The sequence below is a fragment of the Ursus arctos genome, unplaced genomic scaffold (assembly GCF_023065955.2).
Source record: "Ursus arctos isolate Adak ecotype North America unplaced genomic scaffold, UrsArc2.0 scaffold_2, whole genome shotgun sequence".
In the NCBI taxonomy this organism is placed as follows: Eukaryota; Metazoa; Chordata; class Mammalia; order Carnivora; family Ursidae; genus Ursus; species Ursus arctos.
Window position 1 is genome coordinate 83,279,458 of NW_026622874.1, and position 25,710 is coordinate 83,305,167.

Genomic DNA, 25,710 nt, shown 5'->3' on the forward strand with positions numbered 1-25,710 from the left:
TGGCAAACTTTTACTTAGATTCACTACGAAAAAGAGAGAAGGTATTTCAAATAAAGTCAGAAATGAAAGGAAGGACACTACTACTGATCTTACAGAAATAAAAAGGATTGTAAGAAAATACTACGGGAGGGGGGGGCGCCTGAATTGCTCAGTTGGTGGAGTGTCAAACTCCTGATCTCAGGTCTTGATCTCAGAGTTCTGAGTTCAAGTCCTGTGTTGGGCATGGAACCTACTTAAAAAAAAAAAAATAGGGGCGCCTGGGTGGCGCAGTCGTTAAGCGTCTGCCTTCGGCTCAGGGCGTGATCCCAGCGTTCTGGGATCGAGCCCCACATCAGGCTCCTCTGCTGGGAGCCTGCTTCTTCCTCTCCCACTCCCCCTGCTTGTGTTCCCTCTCTCGCTGGCTGTCTCTGTCAAATAAATAAATAAAATCTTAAAAAAAAAAAATAGGGGTGCCTGGGTGGCTCAGTTGGTTAAACGTGTGACTTCAGCTCACATTATGGCCTCCATGTCCTGGGAGCGAGCCCCATGTCAGGCTCTGTGCTCAGCAGGGTGTCTGCTTCTCCCTCTCCCTCTCCCAAAGCTTGTGCTCCTACTCTCTTTCTCTCTCAAATAAATAAATATTTTTTAAGTAAATAAATTAAAAATAAAATAAATAAATACTATGGACAATTATACACCAACAAATTGGATTAACTAGATGTAATGAACAAATTCTTAGACACACACAATCTACCAAGACTGAATCATGAAGAAATAAGAAATCTAAATGGATCTAAAACTAGTAAGGAGATTGAATCAGTATCCAAAACCTTTCAACAAAGAAAAGCACACCAAATGGCTGGTGAATATACTAGACATTTAAAGAAAAATTATTACCAATACTTCTCAAACTCTTCCAAAACACTGAAGGGAGGGAAACACTTTCTAACTCATTCTATGAGGCCAGCATTACGCCAATCCAAAGCCAGACAAAGACAATACAAGAAACCTACAGATCAATATCCCTGATGGTTTTTTTTTTTTTGAGAGAGAGAGAGAGAGCACACGTGCACTCAAGCAGCGGTGGAGTGCTCAAGCAGACTCCACACCCAGCACAGAGCCCAACACAGGGCTCAATCTCATGATCCTGAGATCATGACCAGAGCAGAAATCAAAAGTCACACACTTAACCAACTGAGCCACCCAGGTGCCACATCCCTAATGAATACTGATGCAAAAATCCTTGACGAAATACTAGCAAACTAAAATCAGCAGCACATTAAAAGGATAATACTCTACAGCCAAGTAGAATCTATTGCTGAGATGCAAGGATGGTTCAAGATATGAAAATCAGTCAATGTAATATACCATATTAACAGACTGATGGACAAAATTCACATGATCATCTCAAATAATGAAGAAAAGAATTTGATAAAATTCAACACTTTTCATGATATAACTCAACAAACTAGGAATAGAAGCAAACTATGTCAATGTAATAGAGGCCGTACATGAAAAGCCCCCAGCTGACATAATTAATACTCAATGGTGAAAAGCTATTTCAAACTCTTCCTCTGAGATCAGGAACAAGACAAAAATGCCTGCTTTTGCCACCTTTATTCACCTTAGTGCTGGAAGTCTTAGCCAGACCAATGAGGCATGAAAGAGAAATTAAAAGCATTCTAAGAGAAAAGCAAGAAGTAAAATTATCTTTGCTTGCAGATGATATGATATTATAATCAGAAAACCCTAAAGATTCCACAAAAATACCTATTAGAACTAATAAGTGAATTTGGCAAAGTTGTAGGATACAAAATCAACACACAAAAATCAGTTGTGTTGGGGTGCCTGGGTGGCTCAGATGGTTGGGTGTCTGCCTTCAGTTCAGGTCATGATCTCCAGGTCCTGGGATCAAGCCCCACATCGGGCTCCCAGCTCAGCATGGAGTCTGCTTCTTCCTCTCCCTCCGCTTCTCCCCCTGCTTGTGCTCTCTGTCTCTGTCTCTCTCTCTCTCAAATGAATAAATAAAATCTTTAAAAAAAAAAATCAGTTGTTTTTCTATATACTGACAATGAACAATCTGAGGAGGAAATTTTTAAAAATTTTCATTTACAGTAGCATCAAAAAGATAAAATACTTAGGAATAAATGTAACAAGGACCTGAAAGACTTGTACTCTGAAAACAAAAAAACACTGCTGAAAGAAATTAAAGAAGACACAAATAAATGAAAAAACATCCCATGTTCATCGACTGGAATACTTAATACTGTTAAGATGGCAAAACTACCCAAAGCCATCTACAGATTCAATGCAATCCCTATCAAAATCCCAATGGTGTCTGCTGGAGAAACAGAAAAACCCATCCTAGAATTTATATGGCATTTCAAGGGACCCCCAAATAGACAAAACAATCTTGAAAAAGAAGAGTAACATTGGTGGTCTCACACTTCATGATTTCAAAACATACTACATGATTTCAAAACAAAGCTACAATAATCAAAACAATGTGTGTGTGGGGGGGGGGGGTAACAGTGTGGTACTGGCATAAGGATAGACATGACCAACAGAAGAGAATAGAGAGCCCAGAAATAAACCTTCGCATATACAGTCACATGACTTTCAACAAGGGTGTCAAGGCCATTCAATGGGGAAAGGACAACAAATGATGCTCAGAAAACTGGATATCCACATGCAAAAGTAAGAAGCTGGACCCTTACACCATATACAAAAATTAACTTAAAATGGATCAAAGAGCTACATGTAAGAGCTAAAACTATCAACTCTTAGAAGAAAATGGGATAAGTTTCATGACATTGGATTTGGCAATAGTTTCTTACTTACGACCCCAAAAACACAAGCAATAAAATTAAACACAGATATATTAGACTACATCAAAATTTAAGACTTGTGCATCAAAGGACACTATAAATAGAATGAAAAGACAACCCACAGAATGCAAGTATACAAATCATATATCTGATCAGGGATTAATATCTGGACTATATAACAAACTCCTATAATTCAACAATAAAAAATAAATAACCTGATTTTAAAAAGGGCAAAGGACTTGGGACACCTGGGTGGCTCAGTCAGTTAAGCATCTGTCTTCGGCTCTGGTCACGATCCCAGCGTCCTGCGATCGAGCCCCGCATCGGGTTCCCTGCTCAGTGGGGCACCTGCTTCTCCCTCTCCCTGTGCCCCTCCACCCAACTCGTGCTCTCTCTTGCTATCTCTCTCTCAAATAAATAAATAAAATCTTTAGGAAGAAAGGAAGGGAGGGAGGGAGGGAAGGAGGAAGGAAAGAAAAAGGATGCTATTGGTGAAACGGAAAACAATCTTTTGGAAAAATAAAAAAAGACTACGGTGAGAGTCAATAAAGAGCTAAAATAGACCAGAGAGAACACGACATAAAGGGAGGGGGAAACAGAGACCTGATGGACAGACAGTTGATGTTCTCAAAAATGGAAAACAAATGGAATAGAAAAAAAATTTTTAAGAAAGAAATTTTCTAGAAATGGAGAAAGACATGAATCAGCAAATAAAAAGAGCTCACATTATGTTCCATAAAAATATTTTTCCCAAACTGAAAAATAATCTAGTGAAGTAACTAAACCATACGGTAAAAGAAAGAATCTTTTAAGCCAGAAGTCAGCAAATGATGAGCCAGCAGGCCAAATCACCACCTGGTTTTGTCATAAAATTTTACTGGAACACAGAGAAGCCCACTCATTTACACACAGGCTTTCACACTACAACTGCAGAGTTAAGTATTGGTGACAGAGAGCACATGGCCCAGACAGCCCAAAATATTTACTACCCGGCCCTTTACAGAAAGTGCTTGCTAACACCTGTTTTAACTATTCAAGGAAAAGAAACAAACAAACAACAAAAAAAAAAAAAAAAGAAGGAAGGAAGGAAGGAAGGAAGGAAGGAAGCCAGTCTCATGTTTATCAGCCAAATACAGTTGGCAGAAGACGCAGAAGCAAGGTTTCCAGAATTCTAAAGGAAAAACAGTGTGATCCAAAAATTCCAAATGCAGCCATTTTCTTCTATGTGTAAAAGCAACAGAAAGACATTCTTTCCTACATAAACACTGAGGCTGTACATATAATCCCTATGCCCTTCCTGAGGCAAAAAAAAATCTACTTGAAAACAAAATGCTGGTCATGAAGAGAAGCCTCAAAAAATTAATAAATGGGGAACACGTGGGCTGAAAAGTCTAAAAAGTGAGCACTGAATCCATTTAAACAAGACCCTGAGCATAAATAACCAATTATTAGTTAGAAAACAGTTATGTAGGGGCGCCTGGGTGGCACAGTTGTTAAGCGTCTGCCTTCGGCTCAGGGCGTGATCCCAGCGTTATGGGATCGAGCCCCACATCAGGCTCCTCGGCTAGGAGCCTGCTTCTTCCTCTCCCACTCCCCCTGCTTGTGTTCCCTCTCTCTCTCTGGCTGTGTCTCTCTGTCAAATTAATAATAAATAAAATCTTTAAAAAAAAAAAAAAAGAAAAGAAAAAAGAAAACAGTTACGTAAAGATAAAATATCAAATATGAAAATTTTCTAATATTTAAAAGTTTAGAGAAAAGCCACATGATAAAACAATGAATAATTTCAAAATTAATAATGAATAATTAGATAGTATAGCATGACTTGCAATGTTCTAGACTGGGCAGGGAAGAGGGACAATGGAAAGCACAAAGAGTTAAAGCACACGACCTGGGGGAGGAAGATAGTGTTTCATTCAGGAGGCTGATAAATTGAAAAAGAAATTTAGTTTAGTATAATTTGAAATCCTAAATCACTAGAAAAACTCAAAACTTATATATATCTTTCAAATCATCTGTGAGGAAAAAACACAAAGAAAAGAGAAACATAAGGTAGAAAATATAGAGACATAAAAGACTGAGAATTTCTGGAATAAAATAAAAACCTAAATGGGATAAAGTCATTTATTAAAAAGCACAAGGATTAGATCAAAAATCAAAATTCAACAATGTGCCATCTCCAATAGCCAAGTCTAAAATAAAACATCTCAGAAAGTTTGAAGGTTAAAAAAAAATGGGTAAAGCCATATTAAAGCAAGTACAAACGAAAAAGGCAGAAGTTATAATATTCACACCCAAGTTGAACTACAAATAGAAAGCATTCTATCTGAGCTATGGCAATATTTGATAAAAATGTTCCTTAAAAGGGCACCTGGGTGGCTCAGTCATTAAGCGTCTGCCTTCGGCTTAGGTCATGATCCCAGGGTCCTGGGACTGAGCCTCACGTTGGGCTCCCTGCTCGGCCGGGAGCCTGCTTCTCCCCCTGCCTCTCCTAACCCCCTCGTTCTCTCTCTGTCTCTGTGCCTCTCTCAAATGAATAAATAAAATCTTTAAAAACAAAACCTAACAGAGTAATAAGGAAGCCTGAAGCTTCCCAACCATTTCTATGAGGCCAACACAACCCTGATAGCAAAACCTCACACAGATATTTACTAAATGGATCTCTATGAAAAAGTTCTATATAAAATGCCAGCAAATATCCAGTAAGACTTTAACATGCACACACATGTGTGTGCACCCACAGAGACATCCCATAAACATGTGGGGCTTGTTCGTGAGTTGCAAGAATAATACAGTATTAGAAATGCTATCAATAGGATTTCCCACGTTAGTAGGTCAGAGGAAATAAAAATCATATTTGACAAGGGTCAAAACTCATCAAACAGTATGCCTAAGATGTGTGCATTTCTCTAAAAGTAAATTTTACCTCCAAAAAAGGGAATCATAAACCAATCCTGAACTCTAGTTATTGATATGAATGCAGAAGCATTTAAGGGTGAAGTATGCCGACATCTGTAAGTTATTCTGCAATGCATCCCAAACAGAACCTGGATGGACAGAGATGGATGGGTGGGTAGATATGTGACAAAACAAATGTGGTAAAACGCTAAACTAGGATCTAGATGGTGTGTTTGTCGTGTGCTTAGCTCAACTATTCTATATGCTCAAAAACATTTATATAAATTATTGCAAAAAGGAAACCCCCATAAAGTTACAACTTAACTGCCAAACTACATAATTTAATCCACAGTAAGACACTCAAAAGGTTGAAGACTTGGAAAGCCTTACCTTTGTGAGGAGGTGTGCACAGAGATGAGAGAGGGCCCACACTTACCTACAGACTGAGAGGTGAACGCCGCTACAATCTGCGGAGAGGCCAGGGCCTCCAGCCTGTTCTTCAGTGCCTCCAAGTGCACACATTTTTCCGAGTAGTCTGGTGTATCAACAAGCATCATTAAGCTGTTCTGCATACCTGTCAGCTTGGCAGAAATCACAGCTATGTCCTATAAAAGACCAGAATAGAGGATATTTATTTTAAAAGACCACAGGTCCTCCAGGGGCGCCTGGGTGGCTCAGTCAGTTAAGCATCTGCCTTCAGCTCAGGTCATGATCTCAGGGTCCTAGGATTGAGCCCCACATCAGGCTCCCTACTCAGTGGGGAGCCTGCTTCTCCCTTTTCCCTGCTTGTACTCTCCCTCTCTTTCTCTCGAATAAATAAATAAAATCTTAAAAGGAAGAAAAAGAAAAAGAAACGTTTTTTAAAAGAATTAAGAATGCAGTAATTATGTCTCATTTCAGTACTCAATAGGTGTCTACGACGTGTCAGACACTGTATTAGATGTTTGAGACACAAAGAAGATCACACTGCAGCCCCTGAATTCACAACACATAGGGACAGAAAGATCAGGACACATTGTAAGGAGCACGGCTCAGGTGCTACCAGGGCACAGGGGAGGGAGCAACTGAGTTTGCCTGTGAGAGGCCAGGAGCCAGCAGGGATGGGTGGCTGCTGCAATGGTCTAGGAGAAAGACAATGGGAAGTGTGACCAGAGTGGTGGCAGAGGCATCCAAAGAACAAACAACTACAGAGAAAGATGGGAGAGATGGGGAAGAGGGAGCGGTTAAGGACTGCTGAGGTTTCTAGCCTAGAACCTTGCTTGGAAGTGCCGCCATGAACCAAGACAGGGAGACCAAAGGGAAGAGCAAATGGGGAGTGGTTCTAGATAGAAATAATGAATTCAGTTCACGGTGCCTAGGGGGAGTCCAGCAGGATGCATGTGGTCTTGTGGGCAGCTGGTTCTGAATATCAGGATAGTTGGGAAGGGCAAAAGCTTTCTAACATTTAGCTAGTGAATACTAGTAGTGTGCTGACTGCAATCACAGACTATTTAAGTCCATTCCCTCTCAGGCATGTGCCAGGAATCCAGGAAGATTTGCAACTCACATCTGTGAGGCCCACATTGATTACCTTGTCATGAGCCCAGAGGGGGCTCTGAAATGGAATGGGAAGAAGTATGGCTCTCCTGTACTTCAAGATAAAGATAACCGATAGAAAATAATAGATTGTGGAGTGCAAAAAGTGCAGAGCAGCATTCACAACATACTACCATGTAGGGGCACAAAAGGGCAGGGATCATATCTATGTATGTGTGTGTATCTGGAAGGACAGGCATAAAGGTGTGAAGAGAGTCTGTACGTGGAAGGGCAATGAGGGGATCAGGGGTGTCAGGGTTACAAGAAAAACATTCTTCACCGTTTATTCCTGTTTACTAATTTTTTCCCCTCGTGCAATAAGCACTTTTTAAAAAACCTGTGAGAGTTTTGAAAACTAGCAAAAAGGGGGGCACCTGGGTGGCTTAGTTGGTTAAGCACCTGCCTTCAGCTCAGATCATGATCCCGGGGTCCCGGGATCAAGCCCCACATTGGGCTCCCTGCTCAGCCGGGAGTCTTCTTCTCCCACTCCCTGCTCATGCTCTCACTATCTCTCTCTCTCTCTCAAATAAATAAATAAAATCTTAAAAAAAAAAGGAACAAAAGAAAGGAAAACCAGCAAAAGAGACAATAAAAGAATTCATTGTACTTAACAACTGAAAAAGAGTTTTTCATGAGACATCACCTAACCTCATCCTGATAACCAGGTATCAAAAGCATTGCAATTTCCCAGAGTTGGCAGCCCCAGAGGGTCCCAGGGCGTGGAAGGCTTCCTGCCTGTGTTCCACACTCATGCCATCCATTTTCTCTGCCTTTTTCACTGAAGTTTCTCCCGAACTCTCTGTGATGAGAAGACCTTCAGTCAAGCGGGAGATACCAACTCCAGAAGTTGGAAAGACCCAGAGAAATTGCAGGTCTTCTCACCCTTTGCCTGTGCATTTACGCTTCCACGCACTGCTTCTTCCCAACCCTTGGGGTTTCAAGGAAACGACTTTCTCATTTGTTTCCCCAAACCTCAAGCGCCTGCCCACCCACCTGCAGACCTCCCCGAAACTGAAGACCTACCTGAGTCTTAAAGGTCTCCTCGATATCGGCACTCAGCGTGCTCCACTTGTCTGCCTCCTGGAGAGACTCCGCTGCAAGCTGCATTCTGGACTTGACCTGGTCGATTTCCACCAATACCTAGAAGAGAAATGAGAGGTCAAAAACTAAGGAAGTGGCAGTTCCTTTATCTCAACCCTCCACCGGTGACTTGAAACATAAGCACCATGGCACACTCCTGTCTTTAGGGGAGCTTCCAGGAATGTCTTCCAAAAGCAAGAATCAGCATTTGGGACAGGAGCTAAAATACCTGCATCGATTGAGATGTATCCTGTTCAAACTTCTTAATGTCCTCCTTGACAAGAATCATTTGTTCTTTCAGAAAAGACGCCTCCTGTTTGAGGGCTTCCACATCGCGGAGCACTTTGGGCATGTTCTGAAGCGCCTGGTGACTTGTTTCTGTAGCAAGAACCCAAGAACAAAAGGTGAAAACTGGACCAGTCACCAGTGAACAAGATGAATAGATCAGAGGACAGGAAGGGAATTTCCCCCAAAGCACCCCCAACCACGCAGTTTTCTGAGCCTGTGGAAGATGGGGAGTGGAGAGGAGGTGGGCTGGGAGGTGGGCTCTGTCAGGACCATGTCCTCCCCAGTCTGATTGGTGTGGGCCATGTGATTTGACAAGAAATGAACCATCAACCTGACCCAACATCAACACTTTTCCACCACTGAGTTAAATTGAAACTCCCTTTGTGAGGAGAGAAAATGAAAGAATCTGGCACCGGGTAAATGCCAGCTACGTCCCAGGTGATCTACAAACATTCTATCTCTTTATGTCTCCAGGAATCATGTGTCTGGCCCCAGTGTCTGCATTCCATGGTCTTTTCAAAATAGAGTCCACAGATGACCTGCGTCAACTGGGCCACAGTTAAATGCAGGTCCTCAGGCACCTGCCAGGGTTTCTCATTTAACCAGTCTGGTAGGAGATCGGATGACATTAAGAAAGCTGCATGTTTTAACAGACATCCCAAACGTAGAATACTACTTGCACATCTTTGCACACTGTAATGTGTTACGTGGAATTGGGAGAGTTCATAGCATACCCCTCTAACCCTTTCAAGGGCAATTCATCTGGGAATCAATAAGCCCAGCGTCTTCTGCTCTACCAGTGCGATGAATAGAACCTTAACATCTTGAAGAAGTATTTCAGGAACCTGTTCGTCCAGCTGTGCCATTAAATAACAATCTGTTTCCAGCACTGACCCCAGGTAGTTCTAAGACTAAGAAAACAAAGACAGAACAGGGATTTCTTCTGCACAAACACTGACTTTAAACAATGCTGACTTTCAACAACATTGTTATGGCCCCAGCCTTCCGCTTGCTAAACCTCAAAGTCACTCTTCGGCTCTTGTGTACCTCTTTTTCCTTCTCCACAACCCTCTCCTCACCCCCCTATTTTGTCCACTCTTTTTTCCATTTTAAAACTATGACTTGGAGTGGTTGCCTCTGGGAGGGTAAGGGCCAGAGTTCACTGTGAAGGGGAATGGGGGCACTTTCTTGGGTGACTGTAACATTCTTTTTTTTTTTTTTCTAACATTCTCCTTGACAGAGGTTTGAGCTATCCCAGCTGTATACATTTGTCAAAGCTCATTACACTCATCAGATAAGATCTGTGCATTTCAACTTATGTAAATTTTATTTCGTAAAAAAAAAAAAGAGAGAGAGAGAGCTGTAAACAAGCACTGAATTCTATTATGTTTAGGGTACCAACTGAAATGTACACGGGTAAAGTATACCGATGTCTACAACTCATTTTAAAATAAATAAAAAAATAAGATGGATGAATGGAGAGAGGGACAGGTAAATGGATAGATTTGTGACAGAGCAGGAATAGTAAAGTGTTAATTGTAGAATCTAGGTAGTGGGCATATGGATGTTCATTACAAATTCCCTTGATGTTACTGTATGTTTGGGACCTCCAACCATATCTGTTCACTTCAAGAACCTGCAATAATTCTTGATGTCCTCCCCCTCTCATCCAACGTTCCAATCCATCAGCAAGTTCTTCCCATTCTTCCTCCTAAAAATATCTTAAATCTACCCATTTCTCGCCATGCCCACTGCCATAACTCCAGCTGAAGCCACCATGCCGACAGTCCACTGTTCTGGACAGGTGCCCTCCGAATGGAGACAAAAATCAAACCATGTCCCTCCCCTGCTTAAAAATCCTCTGGTACCTTCCCTTTACGCTCATTTTAAATCAAAACCAAATTCTTTAATGTGACATTAAAATTCCTGTATGATCTGGTCCCTGTTTTGGGTTTTTTTCCCCCCGCCCCCCACTTGGCTTGTTAACCTATCCAACCTAGGGCTGGGTCTTGTTTGACACCGTATCCCTGGCACCTGGAAAATAGTTTGTGCCCAATAAATATTTATTGACTGAATGAATGAACAAATCAATCCTCCAATTTGGAGCCCTCAACATCCCCTCCTTGAGCCTCTGCAATAACCTCTCTTCACTGCAGACTTGAGCCCTTGTCTCACCTTCCATAAAAATAAAGCTTTAAACATCTAAAGGCTTCCTACTGCCTAAGGGACAAAATCCCAACTCCTTAGGATGACCAAAAAGGGAACACCTGGGTGGCTCAGTCGGTTAAGTGTTCCACTCTTGATTTCGGCTCAGGTCATGATCTCAGGGTAGTGGGATCGGGCCTGTTTAAGATTCTCTCTCTCTCCCTCTGTCCCTCCTTTTCTCCGGGAACGCGCAGGCACGCGTGCGCGCGCGTGTGTGCATGTGTGTAAAGAATAAAATAAAATAAAAGCCAAAAAGGCCTTTCACAGTTTGATCCTACTCTACTTTTCTGTCTTATCTCCAGAAGTTCCCCCCTAAAAGTGATCCTGTCATAATAATAATACTAATTAATGACTAGTGTTTGTTGATGTTACTGATGGAGCTCTGTTTGAACTTCTCACTCTGCTGTGGACTGGCTAGGCCTTTTTATACCCACATGCTTCTGCATGTGCTGTTTTCTCTCCCTTTCATACCAGAGAGGTAGCAAGGTATAATGACTAAGAGCCTGAGCTCTTAGTTACTTCACTCAGCCGGAGTCTCTACAACTATAAAGTGCGAATCATAACTGTGCCCACATCTAAGGATTAATGCCAGGTTTAAATTGGATAAGTAGGCTGAAAAGGGGCAACAGTAACATTTTAGCCAGGACAGTTCTTCATTGTGTAGGACTATCCCAAGCATGCAGGACACTAAGCATCTCTGGGTATTTCCACTAACCGTCCACCATTGTGACATTCCTCCATTGCAAAGACAAAAAACACTCCCAACAACTTCCAGATACTCAGGGGATGGTGAGGGTGGAAAGAGGCAACATTACCACCCCTGGTTTGAGAACCACTTAGTCAATACACATAAAGCATTTAAAAGAGTGGCTGACACATATCAAGGACTCCAATATTGCTATCATATTATTATTAACGTCCACCCCCTCTTTGCCCTATGGTCTTCCTTCAAGACCTGATACAGGGAAAACCCTTTATGATTCTCCCAGACTAGAGGTAATTGCACACTTCTTCCAGCTCTCATAGTTCTTGGTCCTACTTGCAAGAAAGCCACCCCTCATTGTAATTTAACTGTTTAGTATCTTCCCCACAAGGCAGCAGGCTCCTGAAAGGTAAACTTTTTGCCCATGGACCATTTCTCTGCACAGGTATAGCAGATGCTCAATAATGAGTAGTAGATGCAAAAAAAAGAACCTGCAGCGATATAAAGCTCCCCTCCCCCCAACATCAGCCTTTTCTTAAACACTGGACCCATCTATAAAATGAAGTTCTATTTTCTGGGTCATAAGCTTCCCTGTGGGACCCGTCTCTCCCACGGAGCCTAGCAAAGAGATTGGCGTGCAGTATGCATCTAATGAACATACGGTGGATACAAATCGAGTCGAGGAGTTAATGAAAAGGTTGCTGGTGTGTATTCTTTTTTTTATAATTAACTATCTTTAAAAGATGGTTCAAGTCTGCATTCGGGCCAGCCCATCTTCCTCACGGACGTGAAGGTCCGCTAAAACAATGTTTCCCGGATTTGTGTCATTCCCACACGCCTTTGATATGCTTTTGCCAAATATAAGGACCAGGTGACGATTAGTTACTATTGTTGACATTCACTCTGGGACTTAAGTTTTAAAAGGAAACTTGATGGCACGGCCAGGGGTGGAAGAGCAAGCCCCAGCCTCGGCAAGCGTTAGACAAGAGGCATTGAGCTGAGACCGGCCGCCGGCTGCCCCCGAAAGGGCTGCAAGGAGGGTCGGGCCGGGCTCGCCTTCCCGCCGCGGACGTCCGCCGTCCCACGCCCGTCCCGGCAGCTCGGCCTCACCCTCCACGGCGTGGTTCACCTCCTGGATGAACAGCTGCAGCTTCATCACCAGAGTGGCCGCGTGGCCATCCGCCTTCCCGGCCGCCGCCTCCTTGGAGCCGGTCCTGAAGGCCGCGTTGATCCACTCCTTCACGTCGAAGTCTTCCGCCAGGAACTTGGAGAAGTCCATGGCCGCACCGCCTCTCAGCCCCGGCGTCCAGGCCTGAAGAGCTGGCTCGGGCGAAAACGAGGCTGCGGAGGCGGGCGGCCCTGCGAGAGCACCGGGGCTGGCCTGGAGGGAGGCAGGCGGAACCCACAGCACCCACTAAATTCGCCCCTCTGCGGCCCCACTGTCAACTCCCTGAGGCAGAAGGCTCGGAATGGCCCTCGCCGCGCGCCGTACTTCTTCCGGAAGTAGGTGGCCGTTACCATAGCAATTGCCGGCGTTCCGGTCGCTCTGGAGAGCTGGGCCCTGGAGAAAGGCCCCGGGCGGAGAGCAGCGGGCGGGTGCGAGCGTCCTGCTGCTTTTGCTAACTTAAGTGCGTGCCGAGCGCTTAAGTATGTGCTTACTCTAAAGCCCTTACGTGCATTAGCGCACTTAGACTTTACAGTCCTACGAGTGCCGTTATTCTCCCCAAGGTAAAGATGAAGAATTAGAGGCAGCTGAGCAACTGGTTCAGAGTCGTGTCTCTAGAAAGTGGGACTGTGGGGTTTTAAACTCGGGCAAGCGGGCCACTGGAGCCTGAACTCTTTACGACGCTTTACTGCCTTCCTACAGAGAGCACATGAATCTACGTGATCTGGCCTCAGCCCTTCCTATAGCCACATTGGCCTCCTGTCCTTTCCAGAAACACACCGCGCGGGGATTGGAACTCACCGGTTGCACCTGTTTTCTCTAGCCTCGTGACGCCTCGGAAAAGGCAGGGCCTCCTTTTTCATAGTGTCATGGGAACCAAAATTTTTAAAAAAATCCTTTGTGTATAATTTTGCCATTTACCCTTCTCACCTCAGGCATACTCTGACTCAATGCATACGGTAGTTCTTGAAGACTATATCTAAACGTAAATCCACAAATCAGGAAAGCTATTATACTATTCTTGGTAGGAGCATTGGAAGCCTTAAGTTCCTCTACAAAATGCCCCTGCCCTCCCCGATGAACATTTAAAAAATAGCTTCACTAATAATTTACAGGATATAAAATTCGCGCATTTTAAGTATACGATTCAATGATTCTTAGTAAATTTATCGAGTTGGTCTATCTCCACAGAACACTTCCATCAGCCAAAAAAGTGCCTTCCTCCTCATTTGCACTTAATCTCTGCTCCCACACCAGGCCCTAGGAAATCATTAGTCTACTGTCTCTATAAATTTATCTTTTCTGGACATTTCAGGTACATGGAATCATAAACATGTAGTGTTCCATCTGACTTCTTTCGCTGAGCATGTTTTTGAGGTCCATTTGTGTCGTACCTGTATCCGTTTGTTCCTTTATGTTGCTGAATAGTATTCCATTGTGTGGATATGCCATTCACCAACTGATGGACATTTACGCTGTTTCTACTTTAAAGTCATGAATAATGCTGCTATAAATGTTCGCCACATGCCTTTGTGTAGACAAGTTTTCATTACTTTTGGATATATTCCTAGGAGTGGAATTGCTAAGTTACAAGATACATTTATGTTAAACTTTTTAAGAAAACTGTCAAACTTACAGAGTGCCTATACCATTTTACATTACCATCAATAATGTGTGAGGGCTCCAGCTTCTCTATACCCTCACCAGTATCTGGTATGTAATAGTCACTGTTGCTTTAGTCTGCATTTCCCTAATAACCAATGATTTTGAACATCTTTTCCTGTTCTTATTAGCCATTGTTACATCTTCTTTGGTGAAACATCTATTCAAATATTTCACACAATTTCAAATGGGGTTGTCTTCATATTATTGAGCTGTTAAATTCTTTACATATTCTGAATTCCCTTTTTAAAATGGTTCACAACTATTTTCTCCCAATCTGTATCTGTTCATTTTAATGGTGTCTTTTGAGGTGCAAGTTTTTAATTTTGATAAATTCTATTATCACTTGTTCTTTTTTATGGATCCTACTTTTGGTCTTGTATCTAAGAAATCTTTGCCTAACCCAAAATCATGAAGAATTTCTCCTAAATTTTCTTCTAGAAGTTTTAAAGTATTCACTCATACATCTATGTCCATGATCCAGTTTGAGTTCATTTTTTGTGTATGGTGTGAGGTAAAGGCCTAAGTTTATTTTTTAAAGATTTAATAACCTCTATACCCAACGTGGGGCTCAAAGTTACAACCCCAAGATCAAGCACCACATGCTCTGACGAGCCAGCCAGCCATCTAATTTTTTTATATGCACATATACATTTATCCCAGGATGATTTAGACTTTCCTTTCTCCACTGAATTGCCTTAAGATCTTTGTCAAAAATCAAGTGACATAGATGTAAGGATTTCTGGACTCTTAATTCTGTTCCGTTATCTATACTCCTATTGCACCAATACCAAATTGTCTTGATAACTGTATAGTAAGTTTGGAAGTCTGATAGTGTCAGTCCTCCCACTTTGTTATCTTAAAAAATTGTTCTGTAGGGTGCCTGGGTGGCTCAGTCAGTTAAGCATCTGCCTTCAGCTCAGGTCATGATCCCAGGGTCCTGGGATCCAGCCTCGTGTAGGGCTCCCTGCCCCTCGGGGAATATTCTTCTCCCTCTGCTCCCCCCTCCTCCAATAAGCTCTCTCAAATACATAAAATATTAAAAATAAAAAATTGTTTTGCTACTCCAGACCCTTTGCGTGTCTATATACCTCTTATGACCCGCTTATCAATTTCTACACAAAAATGCTGCTGGAATAGGGATTTTATTGAACTTACAGATCATTTTGAAAATTGGCATCTTGACAATATGGAGTCTTCCAATCCATGACTGTGAAATGCCTTTCTGTTTATTTAGATCAGGATTTTCAACCTTGGTGTTATTCACATTTGTGGCCAGATAATTTTTTATTGTTCAGGCTGTCCCTATGCATTGTACAGTGTTTGGCTGCATCGCTGGCCTCCACCCACTAGATGCCAAAAGCATCCCTTCCTCTAAGTTGTGACAACTAAAAATGCCTTCGGGGGCGCCTGGGTGGCGCAGTCATTAAGCGTCTGCCTTCGGCTCAGGGCGTGATCCCGGCGTTCTGGGATTGAGTCCCACATCAGGCTCCTCTGCTGGGAGCCTGCTTCTTCCTCTCCCACTCCCCCTGCTTGTGTTCCCTCTCTCGCTGGCTCTGTCAAATAAAATCTTTAAAAATAAAATAAAATAAAATAAAAATGCCTTCACACATTGTCAAGTATCCCTCAGTGGGAACCACCAGCCCTGGTTGAGAACCTCTAATTTAGATCTTAATTCCTCTCAGCAATACCTTTTTTTTGTACATTGTAAATATCTTGTACTTTTGTTAAATTTATTCCAAAGTATTGCATTCATTTTAATGCTATTGTGAATTAATTTCATTTCACATGTTCTTGTTATAGGAATACAGTTGATTTTTGCATATCTTGTAACTTTTGAACATTTATCAGTTCTATTTATGTGTGCATGTCCTGGAATTTGTCTATGTACAAGTTCATAACATCTGTGAATGTTTTTTTCTTCCCTCTACTAACTGCACTGCTTAGACCCAGTGCAGTATTGAGCCGAAATGGCAAGAGCAGCCATCCTGACTTGCTCCAGATCTTCAGCATCTTTTTCAGTCCAATCTTTTTCTATTCCTAGTTTGTTAAAATGTTGGATTTTACATATTTTGTACCTATATTATGTGGTTTTGCCTTTTATTCTACTCATATGATGTTATATAGTAATTAACATTTGGATGTAAACTGATCTTGCATTCCTAGGATAAATTCTACTTGGTCATGGTGTAGAATGTTACCAGATTTGCTTTGATACTATTTTGTTCAGGACTTTTGTGTCAATGTCCATGGGGGAAAACTGGTCCGTAATACTGTTTTTGTGATCTTTCTCTAATTTTGGTTTAAGGGCAATGCTGGTTTTAGAATCATTTGGGAAGTGATCCTTCCTTCTCTAGCTTTGGCGTTTGAGAAGAATTGGGAAAGCCTCTTCTTTAAATATTTGGCAGAATGTAATGTGAAGCAATCTGGGCCTGGACATTTCTTCTTGAGAAGTATTAATTCAACTTCTTGTTATAGACCTATTCAGATGTTCTATTTCTTCTTAAATCAGTTGGTAATTCGGGCCTTTCTAGAAACATGTCCATTTCACCTAAGTTGGCATAAAACTGTTCATAATATTCCTTTATAATCCTTTCCAATTTCTGTAGAATCAGTAGTGATGTGTCCTCTTTCCTGAGTTTGGTAATTTGTCTTTTGTTGGTCAGTCTCCTATCTTGAACCATAAAATGTTCCTAGTAATGGAAATCACTCATGGCAGAGCAATAAGACTGAAGTCATCTAGGTACCTGACATCATATGGACTGCATACAAACCCTGATCTCACTACCTCCAAGGTTCTTGAATTTGAGAGAATTATGGTTGACTTGTCTCTCCATGAGTTAGGCATGAAATCCTCCTAATCCCTAGTCCCTCAGAATGTGACTTTATCAATAGCATCACTGTAGATGCAACTAGTTGTCATACTGAAGTAGGACTGGCCCTTAATCCAATATGACCAATGCAAGATGGTCACGTGAAGACACACAGGGAGACCACCACATGACTACAAAAGTAGAGATAGGAGTTACGCAGCTGCAAGCCTAAGAATGCCAAAGATCATTGCAAATCACCAAAATTATCTGACAGGTTTCGGAGTGAACATGGCCTGATTTCAGACTTCTCCAGAACTGCCAGATTTCTGTTGTCTTAAGTCACCCAATTTACTATACATTGTTGCAGTCGTCCCAAGAAGCCAATACAGAGACATAAATATTTTCTGTTTAAGCAACTGTTACTTTGAACTTATCCATTTCTTACAGCTGATACTAATCTTGACTTATGGAGGGGATGGTCAGATTCTATCAAAACCATCAACCTTTTTTGTAGCCTTGACAAACATTAGGTTTTTAGTATTGTTAGCAAAATTTTACTGGTTTCCATGAGAACAGGAAAGGTCGTGAAATGAATTAAGTGACAAAATGGAAGTCACCACAGTTACAGTAATAAATAAATCTCAGATAAGGTGATTTGAGAAACAATAGCACCTACATTTATAGAGTCCCTATTGAGTCTGGTATTTTCTTGACCTCATTAAACCTGCATCTAAACCTATGAGGTAGATTTTTAATGTCTTTACAATTTGAGAATATAAAAACTGAGGCCCAGATGTGTTGAGTGTCCAGCCCAAGATGCACAGATGGCAAAAAACTAGAAACCGAACCTGACTCCAAAGCCTATACTTGTTGCACTCTACAATGCTGGGCTGACAGAAGTAGGGCAGGAGGGAGTGGGTTGCTAGAGAAGATGTAAGCGTATCTGGGCCCATGGAAATGGAGCCAGTGGGAGGGAGAGACTGGAAATACACAAACTACCAGGAAATTCATGTGCCGGTTTTAATACACAGGACTTTTAACATATAACTGATTGATCCCATCTGCTGTCAGGAGAGTGGAGAGCAGGGGCTATTCTTTTTCCTACCGAACAGTGGCATGGCATTATCTCCAAGCTACATCATAACCTTAAAAGAAAAACACTCCAGTTCATCTGAACACGCCCAGAATATCTCCAAGGACAGATGAGAACTAGTAACACTGTCTCCTAGAAGAGTAATCAGATGGAAGACTTTCTACCTTTTAATTAGTAAAAAAAACATTAAGCATAAAAGTGTTTTTTTTTTCAGCCTAGAAACTTCCGAAAATGCAGATAAAATTTAAAGAAAACCCATTTACAGGGCACCTGGGTGGCACAGTCAGCTAAGCGTCCAACTCTTTTGGTTTTGGCTCAGGTCACAATCTCAGGGTTGTGAGACTGAGCCCTGCATCAAGCTCCAGTGTGGAGTCTGCTTAAGCCTCTCTTCTCCCTCTCCCCCACCATGTTCTTTCTCTAAAATAAGTCTTTAAAAAATTCATTTGCAAATCTAGGATCCAAAGATTAGCAGTTATTATATATGCACACATACACCTAGATTGCTTGGTTTTAAAATTAGGGTCATGATATAAAAGCATGTTTTTGTTTTTTCCCATTTAGCAATAGTTCAAGGGCAGTTTTTCTCCAATTGGTTGCCAGAGTATCTTATGATAGCTAATTTACTACAAATCCAGTTTTCTTCCTTGGCCAAACCCCAATTTCATACAGTGTGGCACTGTATGCAAATATGACAATTTCTCAGCCTTCTTTGCCCAGTGGCAATGTCACTGAACAGCCAATAAGATGTGAATCCAAGTAACACATGAAACTTATGGGAAACCTTAAGAATGTCAGTTTTCCTTTATTCCTTCCTCCCCTTCCTTCCTATGGCTTAGAATGTCAGCATCTCAAGCCATTACCATGTAACATGCATATCCTTGGGTGATGACTTAGGGCCAGCTGGAGCCTGGATCCCTAATGACTTTGTGATGCTTTTATCAGCAATGGTTCTGGACTAAGTCTGGCCTTTTTAAGTAGAAAATAAACCTTTGCGTTTAGGCCACTGTTAATATTTCCTTATTAGACATGCTGCTGGCCTTTTCAATATTTGAAAGACAACCAGCATAAGTTGGGGGGGGGGCAGAGGGAGCGGAAGAAGCAGGCTCCCTGCTGAGCAGGGAGACCGACACGGGGCTCAACCCCAGGACTCCGGGATTATGACGTGAGCCAAAGGCAGACACTTGACTCAGCCTCCCAGGTACCCATGGTCATTTATTGTTATTAGGAATAAACAACGAATAATCTAGAATGTCTTTTTCTACATCTGTTGAGATGACGAAGTAGTCCAGATGAGCTACTCATGTGGTTAACTGCATTTCCAGAAAATGCTTTGTACAATGTATTCTTTCAATATGTCACTGGCTTTAAAGCTAATATTTTGCATGTGCATTCAAAAACGAGAACAGACCAAGTTATCTGCTTCAGATTTTGATGTCAGGGTTATAAATTTTAGAATGCACAGCTTTGTACAAAATTAACTGTCTTATAGGAAATGTGTTCAATCTTAGTTTCTAAGTGTTCTGTTACAGACTTCATCTTTTGACTAGGCTTGGGGATGTGTTTCAAAATGGCTAGAATTCTAGTGACTACATTTAGGAGTATAGTTTCTAATTACTATTAACTTTTTGTTACCTTTCTATCCTTCATGTTTACTGTCTCAGTATTAATTTGAGACTCACCAAAATTTTAAATATTTGCTTTTTATTTTAGGAGATAAACTTTATAGTTATGGGCAAGTCAACTCTGTTCATGTGCTGGAAGGAAACCTGTGGACAGGCTAACAGCAAACAGTGAATGAAATAAGTCTTAGCTAATTGAGTGCCATGCAGTATTATAATCACTTTACATGTATTAACTTTTCAATTCTCAAAAAAAATTTGTTATCCACTTCACAGAGGAGGAATCTAAAGAAGGTAAGTTACTTACCCAAGGTCACACAGCTTCTTGGAGGCAGTAGTGAAGCTAAAGAGCTGAATTACAACTAAGGGCTGTGACTTAATTATTTCCAACTGTTTGGGGCTTCATACGACTGCAAACGTTAAAATCCTATGTATCTGGGGCCTGTAACACTGCAGTGTGATTTTACAATTTTAACTTTTAAAATCAAAGTGTTACCTCTAGAAGTGGGATGAGGTATTCAAGAATAAAAATCAGAAGGAACAGAATGTTCATTTTTTAAAATGCAAGCTTTTTCAGAATGAACGTGGTGTACCGGGAATGCATAGGGCAAGGGGAAAAAAGGCCCAGGTTTTTCTCATTCCAGCTGACATGAAATGTGATGAGAACTCTGGACCTTATGTGCCTCAACTATATCAAGGCTTGGCTCATCTCACGTGAGGACATTTCCTTTGTCCTACCTGGCTTCACCTCTTCACAGATGGAAAATGCCAGGCCATATCTTTATTTAAAACAAACAAACAAAAAAACCCCACAAACCCTCCCCCCCAAAACCATGGCTACCATTCCAGGACACTTTCCTGTTTTCTTCAAAAGAAAAAACAAAACACCTAGTCGATAGAATTTTATATTTTGGGGCTGGGTCGGCATCGTCTACCTTGGATATGAAGATTTTGATTTGTAAACACTGTAGTAATCAAGCACTACTTATATTTTAGAATATCACCTTTGCTTTCTACCCTGAATGTTTGTTCTCTCAATCTAGTCGTTTTGAACTCACGATCCTGAGATGAAGACCGAGCTGAGATCAAGAGTTGAACGCTGAGCCCCCCGGCGTCCCTACACAATTTTTTTCCCCACCATTTTTAATAACGTTCGTGTTCTTTTGGTTTATTTGGTTCGTGTTCTTTTGGTCATTAAGTCATTTACCCTGTTTTCAACATCTACCATCTTCATAGCGCATTTATGCTCACAGTGGCTCACAAATAAAATCAGGGTTCTAGCCTGGTCTTAAATTCATTGAAGAGATAAAGGGAGACGAGCTGCCTCCTAATGTCATGAAAAAACATGGCGTCATCAAGACATGAAAGGACTTTCTTGTGGCTGTAGCAAACTGCTTGTTCTTGGTGGTTGCCAGAAGGGTAGAGAGCACACAAAGTTGGAAAAGGGCAATGAATAATTAAGCATTCAACTTGATTGCATCAACTTTTAGGGGATTAGGAAGCCATTCAGGATTTCTCAAATGGTCAAGGGGCCAGATCTGTTAGATAATTCTGGTGGTGGCAAGTATAATGGTTTAGAAAACTGAGAGGCAGATTTACTGCACCATCCTGCCTCCCCTCCCCAAACCAGGGCAGTAACCATGTGAATGCAGGGAAGGGCGAGATGTCATCATTTAGAAATAGACTAGATGAGACAAAAACAAATGAGTGGCTCTAGAAGGAACAGGAATCAAGGATCCATGACAGCTCAGGCAGGTGCTTTCAATAAAAGAAAATGTAAGGAGAAGGGGCGGGGGGTGGGGGAGGAGGAGGAGGCTGGGTTCCATTCTAAGCTTTCAGAGCTGAGACAATAGTGAAACCTACAGATAACGACTGACGAATATGGATCTGGAGGTAGAAGCTTGAGATAGAGGTCTAGGACCCATCTAGTTGTTAGCTGCCCAGATGTGCTTAGAAGAGTCCTAAGGACTAAACCCTGGGGCAATGCCACATTTAAGGGATAGAGGAAGAGAACAGTCACAGAGCTAAGTCAAGAGATAGGGCTGAGCAGGATCCTGGAAGAGGAATTCAGGATAAGGGACAAATACTGATCATCAGTGCCAGATCCCCACCCAGTAACATCACGGATTTGTCTCCCCACTAGAACAGAAGTCCACGAGGGCAGGAACTTTCTGCTGTTGTATCTGCAGTGCTTACAGAAGTGCGGAGTTCCTAGTAGCTGCTCCATAACTGCTTGTGGAAGGAATGGAATGATACGGGTCAGGCCTTCAGTAGCCATTGAACTTGATTAGAAGGCATTGATGACAGACACCAGGGCCACTTTTAGGGACCCCCACCCTACACCCCTACCCTGTCCAACTCCACCAAAGCACCACTGGGAGCCTGGAAGACAGAAGATTGAGACACACACAAGTTCACCATTGAACCAGGCGGTAAAAATCTCGTAACTCTCATTCACCCACTTTGATCGAAGTTCTGCACAGGCAGACATTATCATTATGATGGGTTCCTCTAGAAGACTTTATGAGATTAGCTAGAGCCCATAAAAGCTATACAGAGCAGTTGAACATGCAAGAAATTTTAAATTAAAATGAACCTTATGGGAATTATGCCAAACAAAGAAGTTACCCATCACTTCTCGGTTTTACGAGCTTTCACATTTGCTTAAAAATTAGCATAGCCAGATGATCCTTTACAGCTCCCATCCCCACCAATCAGTGTTGGTGGAGCTCTAACTATACATAGAAGTTCAAAGATCAACCTGCAAAGTACCAGATTTTGTGATAAAGAGCCCCAAACAGAGTCTTGTGGTTCCTGAGGTAGAATCTCGCCCCAACAGGTGAGCGGCTCGGATTCTGAAGTCCTAATCAGGTCCTAACACAAGGCTCAGCTTGCTTCCCCCACTGACCAGCAAAGCAGGACCACAGAAGACTCCTCACACAGCAGGCGCTAAGAATGGGTGATGAACCTGAGTTCTCCCCTCACACCACACATGTAACAAGAATCCACCTCTCTTCCAGCTTTGTCAGACCCGCAGGGCCTCGCCCTCACTGAAGCCACTCTTCAGCTTCCACAGCAAGAAGTCTTCCTCAACAGGCAACAGGGCCCTTCCGGCTTAGCGCCTCTGAATGCACCAGGCTCTGCATCTCCTGCTTACTCAAGACTCCACAAAGCGTATTTGCTACACGGGTATTTATTCAAGGACTTTCTATATTCAGTCACCACTGAAACCACTGCTAAGCTCTTTTCATATCTATTTGTGTCACAGTTCTTCATGTTGGACGGTGAAGTCGGCAGGCCAGGGAGAGCCTGTCAGTTATGATTGATAATGACTGGCATGGCGTCACCATCAAAGAGCTCTGAGAGTAGATGCTCGTGGAGGAGGATGAGAATGGAGAGGAGGGTCCTGAGGAAGGGCCCAGACAGGCTGCCCCACCCACAGAACCTGAGGCCTGCATGGGCCTGGGATCTGCTTTCCCCTCTGCCCTGGAAGGTCCTCTCTGGGTGATTCTAAGGCACAGTGGTGAAGGACATGATTGGCCCACCCAGTGTGGTCCTCTGCTCTAGTGGCAGCCCCCTCGCTTGGCAAACAGTGCAACAAGCATTCCATTTAGAAGAGCTTCTCAAACACATGCAAGCAGCATTCTCTAATGGAAACGGAGACAAGGTCTTTCTTGGAAGAGAGTGCCCCAGAAGATACTCTCCGCCCCAAGACCAACCAGGTCCCTTTTAAGGTCCCTGAGAACAGCAGCCTGGGAGCAACCAAGACTTTCAAAGGCTGACAAGGCACAGAGTGGATGAATGAAAAGATAACAATACATGGAAAAAACAAAACACAACACAACTTTGGCTTATAAAACCTCCAACCTGAGGTGGGGACATCCGTGTCCACCAACATGCAGAAACAGATGATTGTAGCAGATGGTTGTCAGAAATGCTTTAGCATTTCCCACACTGTCCACACCCCAAGCCCTGCTCTACCCTCCCCCACAACCCCCTATAACACACACACACACACACACACACACACACACACACACACAAATAGTATCTGCAGAGTAAGTCAGAGGTTGGGATCCAGAGCCTGACGTCAGGATAGAACTCTTGGCACTCCGCACTAAATCACCATGATTAGTCCTATCTAGACAGCAAAATTCACATTGGCCTAAGCTTGAATGGCAGGGTCTGTCCTGTGAAAAATTAGGCTGCACCCAAGACTGCCAGATCTGGAAAGTCTTTCACTTCTCCTACTTCGCTGAAAGGCTGTCCACCCTGGTTGAATGTCAGCTTATACCGTAACCTGATGGGCTCCTGGGCAAAGACAGAAAACATTAAATTAGTGGGGAGAGACACAGACCAGCGAACGCAGTGTAAGAGCTTTTACCCACCCTGTAGTCACCAAGGAATAGCATATCATGTTAACTCCATGCCAGCAAGGGCTTGAAACAACTGTATGACAGGAACACCTGGCCAGGACCCTCTGGGACAAAAAAAATCAAGGAAGCCAGCCATACATCCTGAGAGAACTCCCACACTTTTGCAGTCCTGAGGTGGACCACAACTCAGAGACCGGCTAAGGAGGACAGGCAGACCTCACCCTTTCAGAGGACTCATGGTACTAGGGGGAGTTTCTGTCACTCTCTTAGTTCCCAGCTATGGCAACCCAGTCACAGATCTTCCAATGAGCCCTGAAGAAAACAGACTCAGCAAGGAATATCCCACCACCACTCCCAACCACATACTTTAGAGCAAGACCTAAATAAACCTCTTGCAACCTACCACGTTGCCTCCCTACAGTCGAGGGGCCACCCATTCCCCTGCTATCAAAGTTACCAGAACATACTTTGTGTGGATTGTCAAGCAACAGCATCTGGGAGATCACAGCCGGAGGCGTCAACGGACTGAACGCAGGGAGCTTGGAGCTGGACGCCGGCTGCAGCTTCACTCTCATGGACTATGGAGGGGGCAGGGTAGAAAAATCCAGTATCTAACTTGTTCCTAATAAAGTACAGCTTTGAAGAGGGAGTTTAGGTAAACAGGAAAACTTGACCTCCACCCACCAAATAATTAAAGGGTCCAAAAGTCCTTCCCTTCCATAAATAGAGGTTGAGTTCTGAGAGGCAGCATGAAAAGCTAGAGCCTACCTTGGGCTGAATTTTAATTCGCTTCTTACCAGCTCTCAGATCTTAGGCAAAATACTTAACCTTTCTGAGCCTTGGACTAGAAGTTTACAAAGTAGAGATAACAATAACACATGTCCCACAAGACTACCATGAGGATGAGAGAATGCATATTTTTACTTATGCCTACTTTGAATCTTTCCTTTCAGGACATCCTTTCCCTGTTCATTGTGATGCTGATAAGGCTGTTAATTAGTGGGCCCTACTTCCCTTGAAAAGGAATGGACGTAATATCTATATTGGTCAGAGCACCACATTATCCCTGGACATAAGTTACTGGTCCCAGATATCCAAATAATGCCAACAGGGCCAAATCAGTATGCATGCCTCATGCCAGGCGGAAGCTTCCTTCTGAGAGAAAACAGGGTTCGGGAGGGTAAGGACTATGTAACTCTGGAGCTGCTGGTAGCCATTTCCATGCTCTGTGGAGTCTGCTGGAGAACAGGCTCCAAAGAAGAAAGCAAAGTCAACAGGTGGAAAGAGACAGATTCTTAAGGAAACATTTTAAGAACTTATCTGCATCCAGCCACATTTGAAGTCAGATATTCAGAAATCCCCAGTTCAACAAGCCAATAAAATTCCCATTTGATCTTAAACTCCTTTGAAGAGTGTGTCTCTTATACCT

General features: G+C 42.6%; 2 protein-coding genes across 4 annotated transcripts in view; both read right to left on the reverse strand.

Moving 5' to 3' along the window:
• Positions 1 to 13,051, reverse strand: part of COG7 (component of oligomeric golgi complex 7) — a 75,351-nt gene extending 62,300 nt beyond the window's left edge. Inside the window, exons 1-4 of the mRNA XM_026515603.4 lie at positions 12,664 to 13,051; positions 8,587 to 8,735; positions 8,301 to 8,417; positions 6,139 to 6,307 (exon numbers count right to left, since the gene is read on the reverse strand). Of these exons, the coding sequence (XP_026371388.1) occupies positions 6,139 to 6,307; positions 8,301 to 8,417; positions 8,587 to 8,735; positions 12,664 to 12,832 (604 nt within the window). The 5' untranslated portion in view covers positions 12,833 to 13,051. The remainder of the gene's footprint in view (positions 1 to 6,138; positions 6,308 to 8,300; positions 8,418 to 8,586; positions 8,736 to 12,663) is intronic.
• Positions 13,052 to 19,970: 6,919 nt separating this feature from the next.
• Positions 19,971 to 25,710, reverse strand: part of GGA2 (golgi associated, gamma adaptin ear containing, ARF binding protein 2) — a 43,019-nt gene continuing 37,279 nt past the window's right edge. For 2 of the 3 annotated variants that reach the window (XM_057314784.1, XM_057314783.1), the window contains exon 16: positions 19,971 to 24,859. In XM_057314784.1, the coding sequence (XP_057170767.1) occupies positions 24,548 to 24,859 (312 nt within the window). In that variant the 3' untranslated portion in view covers positions 19,971 to 24,547. The remainder of the gene's footprint in view (positions 24,860 to 25,710) is intronic. The other variant, XM_026515604.4, reaches the window with a different exon arrangement.